This window comes from Sander vitreus, chromosome 5 (genome assembly GCF_031162955.1).
Source record: "Sander vitreus isolate 19-12246 chromosome 5, sanVit1, whole genome shotgun sequence".
Classification (NCBI taxonomy): domain Eukaryota; kingdom Metazoa; phylum Chordata; class Actinopteri; order Perciformes; family Percidae; genus Sander; species Sander vitreus.
The window spans coordinates 33,579,112-33,598,921 of NC_135859.1; the positions used below are offsets into that span (position 1 = coordinate 33,579,112).

The following is a 19,810-nucleotide window of genomic DNA, read 5'->3' on the forward strand; positions in this document are numbered from 1 at the left end:
TATCAGCGCGCTCCTCAGGGAATCTGGAAGACAACCCTGTTGAAAGGCCTCCTCATACATAGCTAAAAGGGGTTCAATTCATTTATCTATAAATATCTTGTAGATATCAACTGGAAGACCGTCAGGGCCTGCGGCTTTACCTCCTCTCATATTAGTAATGTCACTAGCAATTTCTGAGGCATCTAGTTTTCTATCGATTTGTTCTTTAAAATCGTCTGATATGGAAGGAATATAAAGATTGTCCATGAACTCAGATTGTGTTTCCAGACTTTCTGGGGATTCGGATGAATATCATATTTGATAGTAGATGGAAAAAGTATCATTAATTTCCTGTGGGTTTTTTGTTATTGCTCCACTCTGAGTTTGAATTGCAGTAATCGCCCTGTCTGCATCTAATTTCTTTATTTGCCAGGCTAACAATCTCCCCGGTTTTTCACCTTGATCATAGTAACTCTGTTTGAGCTGGATTAAACCATTTTCTGCTTTCGATGTGGAAATTTCCTCGTAATGGGCTTTAAGTAACTTTAGTTCTTGTTTTATTTTTGTGGAGCCGTCCAAAAAGGCCTCTCTTTCCAATTGTCTCATTTTGTGGTCAAGCTCATTCATTTTCAACTTGAGTTTGTTTGTTTTTGAACTGGTGTAAGATATGATCATGCCTCTGATGTATGCCTTAAAGGCCTCCTATCTGACAATAGCAGAGGTCTCATCTGTATTTGTATTGAAGAACGACTCAAATTGGGCATCTAAAAATTGCAGGAAATTCAAATCAGAAAGCCATCTGGGATGAAATTTCCATCTAGGAGTCCCTTTAACTACCCCTTGGGCTCTATATACAAGTGAAGTAGGGGAGTGGTCTGACAGCAGTATGCTGTTATAGTTGCATTCTATCACAGAGGAGACAGGTTGGTTTCTGTTTTATTTAAACCAGCTAAATTCTCTATTCGTTCCTTCAGAAAGTTTTTAGCTTTCTGAGATATGCTGTCGAACTGTCCACCATTTGTCTAGTCAATCGCTGCCCACCCTATTAAAGAAAAGCAGCAATTTCGGCTATAACATGTTTTTTAATTAGATGTGGACAATTGGTTCTTGGTGAGCATGACATTTCGGTCTCCTCCAACCAAAAACAAAAGTTTGTTGTGTGCCTGTTGGTTTTTTGTTGTTGTGACTGCTGTAAAATAAGTTTGCTATGTCATACTTTGGATGATATGATGATCATATCACGGCAGGAGTAGTGCAATAATACTGGACAAATACATACAAATGTTTAAACGTGATGACCTCACAATGCCAATCTGTCAGTCATCTGTAGCTGGTGATTTGGGATGCAGTTCACTTGGTTAGTACAGCTGAAGGTTGTTGTCCTCTCGTCTGTAGATCTGTGTATTTATTTTGACTGCACTGTCGCAGTCTGCAGGAATAACATGTTTCAATTCTTGGCCTTTCCTCTTGAATTGTTACTCTGATGCCACAGAAGATGCCCTACAAAAGGTTTGTTGGCCTCAATGTACTGTATGTGGACTTCACAGTCATGGCAGGATACGGAGAGGGTTTGACATTTTTATAGCAGGGAGTGTATGAACTAGAAAGGTCAGTCTCTTTTGAAAATATCTGGCATTAAGCTGAATAACAGTCTGGTGCCGTTTCATTCAGAGCCAGCTCCAAGGAAAAAACTAAATACTCTCCTTCAAAACAATGGCCTTAACCTTTTAGTTGTCTGAATGGAGACTCATTTGTCTCTGTAAGCAGTAAAATATGATGTGGTAAAATACAGACTTGGGGTTATCATGAGACTGCGGCTAAACTATGCTGTGCTTATTTACCATTCTGCAACGAAGCCAAGAAGGGACTTGGGCGTCTGGAAAGACTTCAGTGAGTTAAAGAGAGAAAATGCTGTGGGAAAGTTCATCATGAGCTATTTCAGCTATGCCTACATGCTTAGTCGCAAGCATGGGTCCCACTGAAAGAATGTGCGACATGACGGAGCAGAAAAAAACATACAAGAATTCCATCCATTTTTATAACACTGGACATAACATAAAGTTGGATAAATATGCAGAGGTTTGAACTTAAAAACATTTGAGCATCTGAGTTCTAAGAAGCTGCTGGCTGACAAGGTCCATTTTAAATTTTCTCTTTGAGTTTGGGATTCTTTGTGTTGTTGACATGTTAAATGGGATTCAGATGCACATGTCCCTCACAGCGGTGTCCACCCTCTGAGACTGGTCGCTTACGTCAAGAGTAGTCTTGATCTCTTTCACACTGGGAGAAAGATGAACCAGGCTAGCCATGATGTAACTGGGGTCAAAGTGGTTATTTTGAGGATGCCATCAATACATTTCTGAACATTTTAAAACATTTTAAAGTCTTTATCAAAATAAAATGCTTCTGTCAATCATGACCGCCATGAATCTGGTCCCAGTCTTTAGGAATGCAAGACAGAGTCCCTCCTAAAAACTAATTTGATGCGAGTGCAAAGCCACATGGCATGTTGCCTCCCTATTTGTTTTAGAGCAGGGAGGGTGTGCAGGGTGTCCGTGTGTGCAGACATGAATCAGCTCTCTGACTGGCTCGCCATTTAGGCAGATTCAGCTAACATGAGGGTGATATGTGATGTTCATTTGGACAACTGACGCCTCAGGCAGGTAGACAGTAGGCTGGAGACTAAATGATGATGAAGTTGTCTAGTGTCAAGTGCTTTGTTTTTATGTGCCACTGACACTGTTGAGTTGCATTATGGGAAATGTAGGATTTTTCAGTTCCTTTTGGCTAAATGGTCTAATAGACTGAACAGTATATTATACTCTTGCTCAATTCATCTTACTGATAACACATTTCAGGTGTATCAGTGTATTATTTCTCACTGAAGGCATTGTAAGCCTCCGTATAATACAGATGCTGATGTTTTTTAGCATCAATCCAAAACCACATTAAAAAACAAAACCACTGTGGAGTTATAGTGGGGCTGTGGCGAGCAAACCATAGCAGCAAACTTCCGAATTGGCCTATCAAAAAACACATTAGGAGCTGTGTTGTGGCTCCATCTGCGAACCCTCAGGAATGGACGTGCTCCTGTCAAAGCTGTTCGTCCGGTAGGCCTTGCATGTTTGTGGTATTTGTGGAGTCGCCCGTTTTCCCATTCTCCTTACCATTTTTAAATTCACCCTTTTTCTCTGAATTTTTCTGATGTTGGAATCTGTATGGTCTTGTATCCTCTGGGAGACAGTACATCCCTACTGTCTTTTGTGCAATATCAACTTGGATTTTTTGGCTTCTTTTAACCGTCAGTTAAGTGTGTTTTTGAATTAATATCAAGCTACATGTTATGAGAAGACTGCAATTTGAGATACGTAATCGCTGATTAATCCATCCTTTTTTCTTTTCCTTTTTTTTTTTTTAATTTTTTTTTTTAAAACTTTTTCTGGTCTTAAAGCTGATTTGGAAATGGACTGCTGTGCTGTCTATGGCTGACAGCCTTAGTGTTTCCCATCATCCAGCTTAGTGGATGAGAGTTTTGGGTTTTGGCTGACCCCTTCCTCCAAGTGATGTCTACCCTGGTTTTAAAGTGGTGACGAGCCTCCCGCCGCAGTGCCGTGATTAGTGAGTGGAGTTCTTTCAGAGCACTCGGTGGGGAAATGGCTGGGAAGAGGCCTGCCATGGGCACACTGTGCATTATGCTGCTCGGGCTGGCAGGAACACAGCAGCCCAGTGAGCGCTAAGATGCGGAGCTTCCATGACAAGGGCCTCTGTCCTGCTTGAGAGGTGCAGAGTGCTGCTGTATCAGGTGATCAGTCTCTCTGAAAAGCTCCTAAAAGGCTTTTCCACCCTTGTTTTGACTCCCTGAGTGAGGAGAGTGGGATGCGCAACAGGATCCCCCTTTTTCCAGGGTGTTGGATATCCTGAGAAAAAGCCTATGTACAATAGTGGCTGTGATGGCAGAGGCTGTGGAAGGCTTGTGCTGCTTTTTTCCTTGCGTCACAAGGCCTGTCATTGTGTGATGGAAGCTGGAAGAGATGGGGCTCTGGGGGTGAGCAGAGTGGACACCAGGGAGCCCGCTGAAATTCCCAAACTGTACTTAAGCCATCAAATCACTCTGCTCAGCCCAGTGGCTGCTAAAACACAGCAATGTCCGCTGTGCCTCATTATGGAGTCCAATGTTCCAAACTGCCTGCAGCACCACACAGAACATGTGATGATATGCTAGGATTAGTTTTTTAAAACATGCAATTCTATCACTGTACCTGCACTTCATCCTCATTGAAGACTTTTGGCCTTTTCTACACATTTTCAACCTACTGTACAAGGACTGTATTTAAGTAGTGCTTTTCTTGTCTTACTGACTCCTCAAAGCGCTTTTACATACAGGCACCATTCATACACTGGTGCCGAGGCTGCCATACAAGGTGCCACCTGCTCATCAGATAAACATTCACACACCTATGGTGCAGTATTCTTGCCCAAGGACACTTCGACCAACCATCAACCTTCCAATTGGTAGGCGACCGCCTCATTCATTTAGATTCTTGTTCGTGGTTAGTGCATCCATAGTTTGTATATGTTGTTTCTTTTTTCACATGCCTGTAAAACAATTTCTCCTTAGGACAAGAAAAGTCTGTATTGACCTCTACATTTCCCATATCATAAACATTTGGCCACATGAATAAATGTTTTTCAGGAAATGTACAATACGTCTTGATTAGAGCTCTAAAGGTTAGCATGTTGAATAAGGAAAGTGACCTTTTATTCAGAAGGTGTGGGTTCATGTCCTTGTTGCAGGAAGCATTCATCCTGCTGAAGTGTCCGAAGCAACCGTCTCAACCAACCAGCTTATCCTGATCTTTGACCACCTTTTTTAAAAGGAAAGACAAATGCAAAGAAAACTGTAGAGATTTGAAATGCATTGCTATAGACATGTTTTGGAAACCCCTGTAGGAATAAGTCCATTCCATTTCTGAGTAAAAAGTGGCATTAATGCAGGTGATTAGCTGTAACTTTGTAAACTGTAGTTTTTGTTTGGTCATGCCGTGATGTGACTGGCTGCGTTTTATTATCATGCGTTTTTAATATCTACTAGCTCACCACCATGACAAAAGGAGCGAAGGCATCCTAGATTCCTGGAAGGCGGGCATGAGATTGTATCTGAGCTCGCCGGCCACCGTCATGATTCAGAGCATCTGTTTATATCATCAAGAAATAACCACAACGGGATCTCTGTTGCGATGAGCTCGGCCAAAACCAAACTGCTTTTCATGAGACACGACCCGTCACTGGGCCATTAGGACCAGGCTCCATGTCTGGGTTTGCAGTTTCTGCACTTTGCGGTTCCTGAGGGTTGCCTTAGTGGGCTGCCTGAGCCTGTGCTGGGACAGGGTGGTTGCTTTATAAATATCCCTCCTAGTGTAGGATGGCCAGCTCCTGCAGGGTGACACCCGTGCAGACCAATCCTTTTCTCCTTGATGCTAAATTGGGTGGAGTGGCCTTGGCTGTGGGACATGTGTCGCCAAGCTCTTTATCCAGAGCGGGCAGTGTAAGTATCTGTCAATACTTCCTGGATCCCATACATTTCTCTGTTCACTTTTCTCCTCGCAGTGGGCCAGCCTGCAAGCCAGAAGCTGGCTTTGTCCAGCTCTATTCTGGAGGTTGTGGTGGACTGGAGTGCAAAGCTGTGGTCATTGCTTTGGAGCAGAAATGGAGACTTGGCATGCAGGGATAGAACTAAAGTTTGAGTCGATGTAAAATTTTATATTGCATGCACTGGTAGTTAAATATTTGAGTTATTAAATTATTTTTCTTCAGGACTGGAGACTGCACCTCACCTGTGAGTGGCTTCTCCTCCAGCACTAAACACAGACATGCATATGTCCTCCTTGAGGATGATGGCTTGGACTGATGTACTATTTAAGGTCTGACATGAGTGGGGCTGTTGTTTGGTTTGGCAGGCCGGAGCTGTGCTAAGCCAAGCCAGTGTCGGGGGAGTGGTGCTGGCTGTGGCCACGGTGGAGGGATGTTTTCTTCTCCTCTGCACAGTGAGCTCTGTGACTGGACAGTGCAAGGCCTTTTCATGCGGACTCGTAGCCGTTAAGCTTGGGGTCCATTGTGGCCCCTGCACGGGCGGCATGCCTCTCCTCATCCCCACTGATTGATCAGCACGCCTGTTTTTCTTTCCCCTGGAGTGGAAAAGCAAACTGGGGCACTTTTGATTCCCTGTGCTTTCCCGGGCTCCCGGGCGCAGTCATGGGGACACTCGGCCCTGCAACTTTTATGGGGAAATGTTGGCCGGGAGAGATGGGTCTTTTTACTAGTTGGTGCTGCTTAGGAAAGTGGTTGAGCGGTATGTCAACATTCCAAAAGTTGTTGTCAAGGGAACGACGTGTATAACTGCCCCTCAGTGTATTCATGCCAGCAAAAACAAGACATGTTAGCATATATTCCTGTGGCTTTACACAGAACAACACCTACGTTTTAGGGAAATGGTTACAAAGCTGCATTTGTTGTTTATAAATCATAATTGTTAAGCTGGTAAAATATCACTGACCACTGAAGAATAATTCTGCTACAGCCAGACACCATAAATGCATCTTGCTGACATTTTAGATTTGTTTTTTCCAATTCACGGAAAGTCACGTAGAAATCTGTATTAGGCTGCAGTCCATTATATTGTATTGCATGACAAGGCATAGCACTGTTGTACAGTAGAGTTGCTGTACCTCTGAAACCAGAGTAAGACATACCAGATGTTTTCTGTCTAACTACTGCAGTTGTGATGCTGTCAGGCTCATTGGCCATTAGAGCTTTATGGAGGGATTTTCACTGATGAGCTGTTAAAGGTGGCATCATATCTAGACCTCGCAGCTCAACATGAGTCAGCACACTTGGTTTAAGTTCATCTTCCTTCAGTTGTTACTGTCCTTTTGTTAAACAAGAGGAATCTATCGACCATAAATTAAAACTATCATGAAGTCCAGCAATTTTAGCCCAACCATAATGAACTCCAGATGTCTAATGAGCTTGATACGCTGCTCCAGTCGGAGCCTTGTGGGGAATTTTATAGGGGTGAAGAATGTGTTGCTTGTAGCACCATTTGTGGATAAATAAATAAATGCTCAGACTCTTCTCGTTCCTCATTGTGTCTTTGACTTTTGGTGGCAGTGTGGGTGAGTGCCTCCCTCAGACCACCTACACAATGATCACATGAGACAGCTTTGGCTTCTCTCAGAGGTCTTAAAGTATTCACACTGCCATTTCAATTCACACACGATCAGGTTCATCCACATTTCTCATGTGCTCAGCTGCAGGAATCATCGACATTACAGTACAGAATGTACATCTTTGACATGATGTTTTTGCCAAATCTTTCCATCAACTCTCGTCATTGTCATTTTGCACCAAAAGTTGAGATTAAATGAATGGAAATTGCAGTCTAAATGGCAGAAATTTAGAAAACTAAAGGCAGCTCTGTTTAAGCTGACATTGGCTAACGTGCATTACTGTATACTCGCTGTCATCCTGTTGTCTTCATCTCTCTGCTGCTCATTTGGCCTCTAATCTTGTACATATGGTTTATATCTGGAGCAGTCTGGTGTGTGTGGCCGTGTCGAACAAATGGAGAGAAGGGGAGGTATTATTAGCGCTGGAATCACAAAGATCTGTCATTTTATTCCATGTTATTGAATGCTGCACAGTGTAAGCTGGGGCCAAGAGTTTATATGTAGAGAGCATTATAGATGATTGAAAAGATTGAGCTTGATTTCATAGGCTTACTCCATGTACTGTAGTATGGACTGGGTACTGTATATGAAGATCTTTACATCCCTATTTTGAAAAAGGGTAAACTAAGCATGCCCTAAGGTTAGAAAACTAGATCCTCTCTACAGTGGTTTTCAAAGTGGGGTCCGGGGACCCCCTGGGGTCTTTATGGGGCTTTCAGGGAGTCCCCAGCAAAAAGGAAAAATTATATTTTCACTAGAACTCCATCCATAAGTAACTCAATATGAATGTACTGTATATGGCTATTTTGGTCATGGGTTTCATACACTTTCTGTAATCTATTAGATGGGGGACCATGGGACAAAATCTTATCTAATGTGTGGTCTAATTTGTGTCAGTTTAGGGGTTCTTGATGTGAGAAGGTTTTGTGAACCACACTGCTCTTTACAGTTTATGTATGTTAAATCTGGGCTAGAGCATACATATAGAGAGTAGCGGAAAGGGGCTCATCACTTGAAGCAGCCTCCATAGAAGCTGTAGTCCGTCTGCACCCATCAGCCCACTGGTCTTGTATCATTATTTAGTCTGAGACCTTTTTATAAAGCAGATGTAGTTGGATATGAGGCAATAAAAAAAGCTAAAGAATGTTAATGACATGATTTTTGATATAAAACAATCATGTCTTATTTGTTGCAGAATGTGGACACAGTGATGCACCATCGCTCAGACATAATTACAAGGCAGGGTCCATCAGTGACGGTGGATAACGAGTAGGTTACCGTCAGCCTCAGGTCTTTGCTCAGGACCTCCACCGATGCACACTACTGGATAGGAAACACTGCACGCAGCTCTGATTATTACCCAGCCCAGGATGTCTGCTGTCCCCCCGCCTCATTGTAGTACAGCAGTCATGTCTGTGTCTGTGGTGGAGACAGTGAACGAGCAGTCGTAGCACTTTCTTACAGCAGCGTCAAGCTTCCCAAAATAAAAGACTCCCCTAGGCATCTGCCCTGCGCGCTGCTGGCCCATGCCCTGTAATTGAAGCTGCAGGGTGGTAATGATGATGATGCAGAGTGGCTTGCTTGGAGCCAGACTCAAAGCTCTTCCACTGGCACTGTCCCTAACGTCTCCCATGGGCCTTGATTTGAAACAGCTGCTGTCACTTCAGTTCACCATTTCCTGTTTGTTTGTGTCTTAAGTAGCCAATCAGACATAGGCTTGTTCTCGTCATAGTGTGATTCTCATGGATTTTTGACAATTTAGCAGCCATTTTCCCTTCCATACCGAGCCTTTTCCTGACCAAAAGCCAGCCACACTTGGTCTTTCATTCACTTAAATCCGATCATGACATCTAGGCTCAGTCATCCAAAAGTGCTTTTTAGACCAACAGAGGACATTTTTTTTTTTTTAAAGATTATAAAAACATATTTTAAAGCTGATATACCCCTTATGGTTTTAAATAATAAATTGCAGATAAAAACAGTTTAAAGCGATTTATTGCAACAATTAATGTGGCTGAAGATTCGCTTTGTGTGGCTTGCTATGGCTTGTCAGGTCATTCCTGTCTTGGTTGACAATACCAATAAAGTACGTTCAGAACGCAAAAGCACACGTTTGGATTTTTACATGTTGAAATCTAGCGGTTAGTCACCTTTTTCCAACTAAATCATCCACTTTTAAACTGGGCAAAAAGCACAGACAAGAACAGAAATACATAAGTCTCTCGTGAAATATTCAAAACTGTCCTAACTTTTGCAGAACTAGTGCATATGTGTAGGACCCCATCGCTCATAATAAGCTGATTTGAGTTTTCTGAGCCTTTTTATTAATTGAGAATCAAGTGTGAGGGTTTAAATGTATGTACTCTTGCATGAACTCACACACAAACGCAGACTTTTAGGTTAGCTATGTTATTGTATGTGCAGCTCAAGACCAGCACAGCATACCAATGACTTACCCTAATGAACCCGGGTACATTATGTTGACTGTGAGCTCCTGATTATAGTTCAGTGCCACTTCAATCAGGGCTTCCTCCTCTCGCCAGCCACAGGAACCAGGAAGAATTGGCTCATGATTTTCTCCAGTGGTCTGACACATACCCCCATCTAAGGCAAAATAATAGGCTTTCCTCGGCTCGCCTATGTGCCCCTCCCAAAGTTTGTTGGTGTATGAGACATTGGGGGAACTGTTGGCACTGCCATGGTGCAGTTTACCAATTGCATTGTAACTCTGAAATCAGCTGTGTGTAATGGTTTGATGGATTACAATGGAACAGTGATGATTCTAGAACAAGGAGCCCAGTTTAAGGCCATTGCCAGCCGTGCCATGGTTACCGCTATAAAAGGCTGGTATCGCAGACTGTAGAGTGGATGACGGTGATGGGGCAACTGCTGTGGTGGTGCAGACAGTTTTTTTTTTTTTTTTCTAAGGTCAAGCTCAATCACAGCTGCATACTCACTGTCACAGTGGAGCACTTGTTTTTTTTCTCTCTCTCTCTCTTCCCTTTGTTTTTCTTTACTTCATTGCATTCCTCTTGAGTCTCATAGATCATAGTTGTGATTGTATCCGTAATTCTTCTGCTGTTGGAGAGCATGAAGATCCACATTCAGCTGCCAGACACTTACATAACATAGGCTTGGTTTGCATTAGTGTGTGGCTTCACTCAGGTCTTCCTGAAAGAATCCCTAAAGCATTGATGTCTATCAGGTATATGCCTCTAAGATTGGTTCACAGCAGGAGAGGACATGGATGTCTCTATTCTTGTACTCTGATGGTATGGAATATGTGATCTTATGAGCCTACATTTATTATGCCAGATTTAGCCTGGGAGGAATCGCACGCAGAAATCCCAATGATCATTTCTGGTAAAGGCTTCCTGGCGCGCACCACTAATCTGCCCACTCACTAAGGAAAAAGAAGAGGAAAATTGGACTCAATTGAGAACAGAGACATTGTTCAAAGAGTTTCTGAATTGGAAGCGGGTGCTGGCATTAGACACACAAATCTTTGACTCCATCAGTGCCACTGTGTGAGCATCGAGCTCCATCGGCTGCTCCAACTTGAGTCACAGACATGTACCGGACCGGTTCAAAGACCCGGGTAAAGACATTTCCTCCTTGGGATGGAGCCTGTGTAACATTAATGCCAGCTGGTGACGGTTGAGGGAGAAAAACTCAGTGAGCTTTATTGTGAAAGCGGTTCTCTGGAGTCATCTGTGGGCTGTTTTGATTCACAGTCAACATTTTCCTGGACTGTGCACAGACCTAAAATAAAGTAATAGCTTTGTTTCTCAGCAAACTGGAAGTTGTGAAAGTGTTTGGAGACTTTCTTTTTTTAACGTCATGTTTATAGCTTGTTGTTTGAGTATTGCATTAGTGCGTGAGTATGCTTTCTGTGATCAGTATTACAGGTGGACGTGGTTACACGCCAGACATTGTTATGGTTAAAAACAATTCGTTTGTTGAATTCCTGACCATAAAAGTGTCTGGGTTGAGTTATGTGCTGTGCAGACTTAAAGTGCAGGTGTGCTGAGTGTTTAGTGCGGACATGTAAGGTCACTTTCACTAGTGGCTCACTCCTGCATAATTAAACTTGAATAAATAAACCTTTGCCCGCAATGTTGTAACTGACTATCCTGTGCCCATTGGTTTCTGCTAAGAACAGCTACAATAAAAACTGTCATTTGCACATCTGCTGAGACCTTAGTTTACGAGCTGCTTGTGTACAGTGGGTATGTAGCGCCCTCTTCTGTCAAAAGTCAAACATTATACACTTAATAACTAAGACTTTGCTGTTGCTAGTTTCCTTCCTGAATTATATGGTCAGTTTGGCTGAATGAGGTTCTGACCGTGTGGAATGTCTTCTCTCATTTAATGACGATGGACACTGTCTATAACTACCACGAATAATTGAGATTTGCACGGCATCTAGAAGCCATTGAAGTACATGCTGGCTCTGTCTTTCCAGTTAGACCAACACTGGAGTCGGTGCCAAACATCTGTTGCCACACCAGTGTATCAGCTGAGGGGCTGAAGTACAGCTCTGATATACATGGTAATCAAGATTAAAAAAAAAAAATGTTGATGTGGGTTGCTGTGATTGTTGAGACTGATCAGCCCACAGCAGAGGAATGTTGGGTGTGACTCATGCAACAGAAACTTTGAGAGCACTGACGGAACTTAACCAGGTTTCAGTCAAAGCTATGATGATGATGATGATGATGAAGTAAGAAATGATGATGATGAAGAAGAAAGAAACTATCTGTGGTATTTCCCCATCTGGAGCTATTTTAAGCTACTGATGAATCTCTCCCGTTTTAATCTTGACTGAATAAATACTACACGATGGGGTCAGAATTTGTTAAATTCCGATTTGTCGTACAGTCTCCTTAGATTCAGGGCTTCCTAAAACAAGGACGCTACATTTGTTCAGTGCCAATACACTGCTTGGAGGAGCAGTAATCCAGAAATACTGCTGGCGAATTCCTGCCTCTGCACTGAACACAGCTCTTTTTGTGACTCTTGTACAGTACCATTGCATCATGGTCTAAGCACTTGCACACTGTCTCAATAGATTCCTCAACTCTGAACTGCAGAGTTGGTTTCAGCTGCTGCAGGAAGTTTTGACTTTCATGCTTACTCATCTCTTGCTTTCGTTGTCGCTTTCCCCTTCCTCCACAGGAGTTCTCCCCTTCAGACCACAGGAATAACTCCGTGTCCAGCAGAACCCCGACCCCACCAGGACGCTACTCGCCCCTTAGCCCCATTGATCGGGACGTACCCATGTCCCCACGTCGCAGGTAAAGACCACTCGCATCACCAATAATACATGAGAAAACCTCATAGTTCACTGCAAAGTTATGTGTATTAAACTGACTGCTGTGGACACACACATCTAATCTTATAGTTGCATCTTTTGTTGCAATGAAACATGAAGTTGAAATATCCAACCAGACGTACAGAACACACACTGTACTTTATTTATATGCTTGAATATGAAAAAACAGATGTGTTGAAAACCTGCCTGTAATTTTTGTCATTTTAGCCCACGACACTAGTTCCTCTTCAGAGATTGAAGTGTAAAGCACAGCCTGAAGCTTCCATGTATTAACAGTAGCGCGCGTCAGGCATTCAGCACCATCTACAGGCCAGTAGGGGTTATCGGTGCCTAGAGAAGAAATCAACATTACCTGAAAAGCTTATAGTCAATTCATACACAAAGGAAAAACTATAAGAAAAAGCTTTTCAGTATATGCTAGTACTGGCAGTAATTTATTTTATTTAAAAATTGAATTTGAGGATAAACCCCTTGATGTGATGCACCATCTCGTTTTCAAGGGGGTCTTCAGGCACAAACGCATGGACGTAGAAACATTCAAACATGAATAACAATAATGAATGAAACAATCCAACAACACAATAAACATAGTAACATCAACAAGGACATACACCTAATATATATAAAAAAAAAACAAGAACATGAACTGTAGGTTTGAGGTAGAGCTGTAACAATTCAAAATGTGCTGTACAATTAATTGCCTCTTTCAGTCAAATTTCAAAATTATTCATTAAAAAAATTCAAGTTTTGAATGAATTCCAGGATACATCTTTTGGTTATATCACTGTTATGTGACCCAGATAATGTAATAACCCAGGTAAACGGCCTTTGAAGTAAACGCCTCTTTATTATGATAAAATGTTTCTTTCAACTGGATCCCCACTTGTCATTTTTGTTGCTATGAACGTCTTTCCGACCAATAATTACTTATATACATATCTACTGGCATATCTGCACAAAATGAACAATTACCATCAACAGTCAAACACCTTAAGACCAGCTAATGTTAGCAATTAATTGCGGTTAAACAAAGAAACCGTGATTGTGTAAAAAAAAAGAAAAAAAAAAATTGACAGTTATGTAATAATTGTTACAGGCCTAGTTTGAGGTAAACAGTCACAGAAGTATTGAAGCAATTGCTTTTGTTTTAAAGAACAGCATTTAGTTAAAGTTGAGAGCGAAAGGTGCTGATTCGACTGTACGCAAATGTTTGAGGCTCTAGTTATTGTACAGAATTGTTTCATGGAAGTGTAATCTTCCGACACAATGGTATCTACTTACACCTATGATATGGTTGAATCAACGGTTCTGACACTGTTTCAACTTTCAAATGGTAACCATAAGCAGTAATTTCAATTGCAGGGATGTTGTGTTGGATGACATGAGGTTATTCCAGTGGTTAGGATATTGCAGTATCACCCATATTTGGAATTCATCTGGAAGCAGTCTCTGCTAGAAACATTCCTTCGCACATTCGTATTCATTGTTTTTCCTTTCAAAAGTCTGTGTGAAAAGGCAGTTGATGGAGCAAATGGCCTGAAAAGTCTGTCAAACCAACGCAGTCATTTAGTGTACAATTGTTAAGTCATCTTGTGAATTCACTGCTCTGTTGCAGCTGACTGTTGGTGCTTTGAACTGTTTGAAGCTGCACTCTGAGTCGACAGCTACAAAATGAACATTTTAGCCTTTGGGAAACACTATATTGTGACCACCACCTGCACTGCAGTTTGCCATTTCCTGCTTCGCCCCCCTCTGATGAGGTGATGTAGCTGTAACGTGACTCAGTTTGTAGCATGCAGGTGCTACCCTCTACCCTCTCTTTTTTTGGGATTCAATTACACTTGCATATTTTTTTGTCTCTTTGCAGATATTAAATCATCTTTTAGTCCCTCACATAATCCTCTGTGTCCACTCTCTTTCTGCTGGAGAGCCTTGTGCCTGTGTTTTCACAGTGCAGGATAGTTGACTTTGGCCCCAGTTCCCCCCCTGGGCGACCACGGCTAGTGATATGATGTGTCAGCAACTGCAGTCATATTCTCCACACACACACACACACACACACACACACACACACCCACCCATATTCCCAAAAAAAGTCTGATTTTACTTCTCCCCCTGATTGGCCCAGAGTCTGGATCCCCGGCCTGCACATCAAGCCTCTCTGCTTCTCCCCAGCCAATCACAGACTCCCAGTGACACCCATGTACCCACCCCTTCTGTCGCATGTCCAATGAGTTTCAGCCCAGAGGCACACCTTTCAGTCAGCCTCTTGTTTTTCTGCCCCGTCTGGTTTAGATAGAGGTTTGTGTTCGGCATCCAATATTGTTTCTTCTCTTGTATGTTCCGAGTTGCATAGAAATACAGGGGCAGTTACTGGGAAGAAAAGTTGAGCTCCCTTTCTTTTGTTCCCTCTTTCTTTCCTTTTTGAGGTAAGTCTTGTCGTTTTTTGAGTTTTGTCATTTGGATTTCTTTTGTCAGGATGTACTGACTTTGGTTTAGGTGTTGTACTGCAAGTAAGACACTTTGAGAAATTTGGCTGTGGTTGTGATCTTTAATATATTTTGGCTGCGCTCATGTGCTATGACTAGATCTTTATCATTGAAGCTCTGTGCCAAGTCTGGGTCTGGACACCAACAACACGTTGATTTTGGATGCAGGCATTGTGTAGGTCATTGTGAGAACATGTGCAGTAGAACAAACCAACTCTCCTGAAGTTGTCTGATACTTTGTGAAATCGAACTGCTTCCACTGCAGATCTGTGTGCACACGGCTGCCTGTTCAGATGCGTGCTGTCCCCTCTCACCCTCACTGCTGTTATTTGTTTTCCTCCCATTTGACCTAGACTTTCCATTTGTTTTGAGAATGCAATTTCAGAAGGGATGGTGAGCGAGGCGAAAATGGAAATGGGATTGCTGAGGGTGGAGCTGAGCATGTGGAGAACTTGGAGGGTGTGCTTTCTAGGTCTGTTTTTAATTTGAACCATGTTCAGGGATTCAGACGAAAGGGTCCGAGTGTTTGCCTCAGCCTCAGATTTGTTGTCTTGTCTGTATGCCATCTCCTGTTTCATTTAACGAGCAGCATAAAGCTGGAATACAGGCAAAAACAATTCATGCACACAGCAGTGGTGGAAAGGTTATGAACCACTATGAACGTATAATATGTTGTTTTACATGCAACACTGAGGAAATGTTACATGTACAAGAGAAATCCACAATTACTTGGATACTTGGACAATTTTTTAAAGGTTTTATCTTTGTTCTATTAAAATAAAACCGTGACTATGAGGTCAAAGTGCTGACTTTCAGCCTTAAGGATCTTTGAGGCTCAGCAGGACACTGATCCTAAACATAAAACCAAAGCAACCAGGGAATTCTTTTCTTTCTGGCCAAACAGCTGAATTTGACCGGCCAAGTCTGTCATCAGACCTAAATCCATCTGAGCATGTGTTTCACAGGCTGAAGGCCTGATACGAGCAAGAAGTGAAGATTGCAGATGCAGTACAGACCAGGCAACGCATCGTCAGGAACGATATCAAGTATTTGCTGAAGTTTGTTTCATAAATCCCATAGTCTACAAAGGCTTTGATACCCAATATGTGACCCTACTTTATCTTAAGTTAATTTGTCAAATTACTGTACCTGTCATTCCAGTAAGTTGGGAGATTGTGTATAAAAAGCACTTCAATTCTGACCCTGTTCGCTGGTGTTGAGTACAGAGCAAACAACTTGTTTGTTGCAAATCTGTCACTGTCCAGCTCCCTAATTGTGTTCTTGTACAACAAATACTAGGCCTCCATAATGCAGCGATGCTAAAAGGTTTCCATGGTGGAGGTTTAGGTCACTGTCTCCGAGCAGATTCTTCACAGCATAGGTGTCAGTTTGAAGAGTAAATATTTGGACAGATGTGTTGTGACAACAGGTGTGCCAGTCAGTCAGGTTAAGTTGACTGATTCTGGCTGACAAGATGTCTTCAGGTGGAAGGCATCAAACCACACCTGCACCCAGCCAACCGGTTCCTACTGACGGCACACACTCACCAGCTCCCACTGACACAAGAACATACTTTGTGTTCTTGTGCTTATTTTTAACTTATTAATCATCCGTCAGTCGAGGTTGTAATGCATGTGTTGTTTCAGGAGAGGTTGGTATTCAACCAATCATCAAGTATGGAAGCAGCAGTAAAAAATAACTGCTTTTCCACCACACTAGGGGGTAAATAATTTGCTTGTAAAGTGAGCCACTGTTCTTTCTTTTTTTCCAATTTCTTAATTAATTGACAGCATAGAATCTTCCCTCCTGTCAATGCACAGGAGAACATTCCTTGTTGTTTCAAAGCTCATGTCCATTATTTTTTATATCATACCTTGTGTCAGGCATATGACTTTAAAATTAATTTTCATAATCATGGTTGCTGAAATGATATAACTTAATAACCTACAGTGCGTGTGATAAAGCATTCATTCATATGTTGCATTAATACGTATGTAGTATGTGATCGTACACATTCTAAACTTAGCACAAAAAGTAAGGAAATTTGGGTTTGGTAGATTATTTCTCTGTGGTAACGATGCTTTTTGGCAATACATCTTGTACCTGTAGCCTGTTTAGTTCCCTTACAAATGGGGCATCCTTTGCATGCATTTGTGGGATGAGCAGCAGGGCTGAGTATGTGGGTTGCACCCATGAACAATTTGCCAAATCTTCTCTGCCAATGCCAAACAGCTTATTCTGCCATTGACTTGTTTGGTGGATTGGATGATTGAAGTTTGAAGAAACAAGACATATTGGCAATTTAACAATTTATACATTTCACAAACGGGAGCCTCAGTAGCGTGTGGAAGAACCATACACAGCCACAACAGCCTGGCACCTCCTCCTCATGCTGGTCAGCAGCCTGGTCACACACTGCTGTGGGATGGCATCCCATTCTTCAACCAGCAGTCCTGACCTCAACCCCATTGAACACTTGTGGGATCAGCTTGGGCGTTCTGTTCGTGCCAGAGTGACCAACACGACCACGTTGGCTGACTTGCGACAAATGCTGGTTGAAGAATGGGATCCACAGCAGTGTGTGACCAGCATGAGGAGGGGGTGCCAGGCTGTTGTGGCTGTGTATGGTTCTTCCACACGCTACTGAGGCTCCCGTTTGTGAAATGTATAAATTGTTAAATTGCCAATATGTCTTGTTTCTTCAAACTTCAATCATCCAATCCATCAAACACCAAACAAGTCAATGGCAGAATAAGCTGTTTGGCATTGGCAGAGAAGATTTGGCAAATTGTTCATGGGTGCAACCCACATACTCAGCCCTGCTGCTCATCCCACAAATGCATGTTCCTTACAAATGGGGCACCATTTGTAAGGGAACTAAACAGGCTTTCCAACGGTATAAGATGTATTGCCAAAAAGCATTGTTACCACAGAGAAATAATCTACCTTTCCTTACTTTTTGTGTTTATATAGCTTCCACAGTCGGCATTATGTCCCCTTTTGTTTTTGCCTCGAGGCTGTTTTCTGAGTTGGAACACTGCCTCTGGTAAGGGGATATGATGGGGTCCTGTTGACGGAATGATGTGTGATAGGACACTTGTTTGGCCTCTTGCCTGTGGTTTGCAATCTACACTTGATGCTCTGAGGTCAAAGTCTCAAAGCCAGCTGCTGCCCTTTCCTTCGTTTCCTCTGGATTCAGTTAAACCAGACTCGCAAATCTTTCATAAACGCACATTTTCCACAGAACACGTCACCGAGAGCTTGACGTCTGATTTTACTGAATGTGATATCCTGCAACCTGTGATTTATATTTTTATTTCTTCCCTCTATAGCAGTTCGAGCTCTGACTTTGCCATGCAGAAGTTCGACAGGGACTCGGAGGTGTACAAGATGATTCAGGAGAATAAGGAGTCCCGCTCGGTGCCTCGTCAGTCCAACACCTTTAAAATACTGCAAGAGGTCCTGGAGGCTGACGAGAAAGGTGAGAAGCACTCTGCATTACAAACAAATGTGCACGATTGAAAAGCGAAAGAATCACTATTTTAGATGAAATACTCACTAGTGTTCATTGTTGCACAAATATTTTTATATCTATTGTTTTTATCAGGCATTTTACATAAAAAATGCCTGATAACACTAGTGAGTATTTCATCTAAAATAGACAGTTCAGTGTGTCCCCCCTCTCACTGAAGATATAGAAAATGCATGGGACATTAATGTGTTTGCATGGAGGAGCCTGACAGATTGCATAATTTTTTTTGATTTTTGACTGATGGTTGTTCACAGTAACCCCTTTGCACAGGTTGCAGAGGGGTTACAGTTGCGTCTCAGGATTCAGCTATTCTGTCAAATGCAACATAATTTATATCCCCCCCCTACAGTTGTTTTGCTGTCCCCTCTCCATTTTAAAATCATTGCTGTTGAAAGTGCATCATGTACAGAACAAGCAAGTGTGCGTCACTGAGTTGTAACTTGGACTGCCATATGGCTGTCACTTGTGCAGGATGAAACACTCTCCCGTGTGCAGTTCATATTTTGAACAGCATATCATGGAATGCATCTGTCGTCCTCCTTTCCCCCTCTCCGCTTTGATAAATGGTGGTGCAAATAAATCCAGATAGCAATAACATTCTTTCATGACGTGATAATGACCGATGTGTGGAAACCCGTTTCATGGAAGCGCGCGCCATGGGTGATGATGAGCTTAGTGATGATGAGTGGGAAACAGAAAACAAGCTCCACTGACAGAGGAGGCAGACCCGAGTGATTATGTGATAAACAGAGACGCAGGCCAGTTACAACATCCCAATGAGCAGCTTTGTTCCTGTGTTTGACTCCAGAGGCAGCCTTGCGGTTCCCAGGGAAACTTTCGCCCAACGCCTCCACACTAAGCACATCAGTGGGAGGAGTCAAAAAAATCCACACCTGTGAGAAGTGCGGCACAAGCATCGGGTAAGTCTCTTGCAGTTACACGTTCAGTGGACTAACGTGCCATGAGTAATTACAATGATGATTTGTCCCGCAGTAAAAGATGTTCCACATGTAGAGTGTGATTATTAGGTGTGTGTGTTTTTAGGGAACGTTTCCAAAGCAACAACCGGTTATTATGACTGTTACATCTAATTACTGAATGTACTGAAAATGTCTTAAGTTCATATTTGAGTGTTAATGAGTGAGTTCATTTGTGAGCTTTATTATATATAAGTAAAACAAATATGCCAATGGGGCAGTTGTATTTCTTAGTAAAGCAGATCAAATGTTTGCATTCTCTTGATTGAAGT

The 19,810-nt window shown here is 42.4% G+C and overlaps 1 protein-coding gene across 2 annotated transcripts in view; it reads left to right on the plus strand.

Moving 5' to 3' along the window:
- Nucleotides 1-19,810, plus strand: part of pdlim2 (PDZ and LIM domain 2 (mystique)) — a 44,425-nt gene that overhangs the window by 23,331 nt on the left and 1,284 nt on the right. For both annotated transcript variants that reach the window (XM_078251564.1, XM_078251565.1), the window contains exons 7-9: nt 12,384-12,502; nt 18,362-18,510; nt 19,370-19,481. In XM_078251564.1, the coding sequence (XP_078107690.1) occupies nt 12,384-12,502; nt 18,362-18,510; nt 19,370-19,481 (380 nt within the window). The remainder of the gene's footprint in view (nt 1-12,383; nt 12,503-18,361; nt 18,511-19,369; nt 19,482-19,810) is intronic.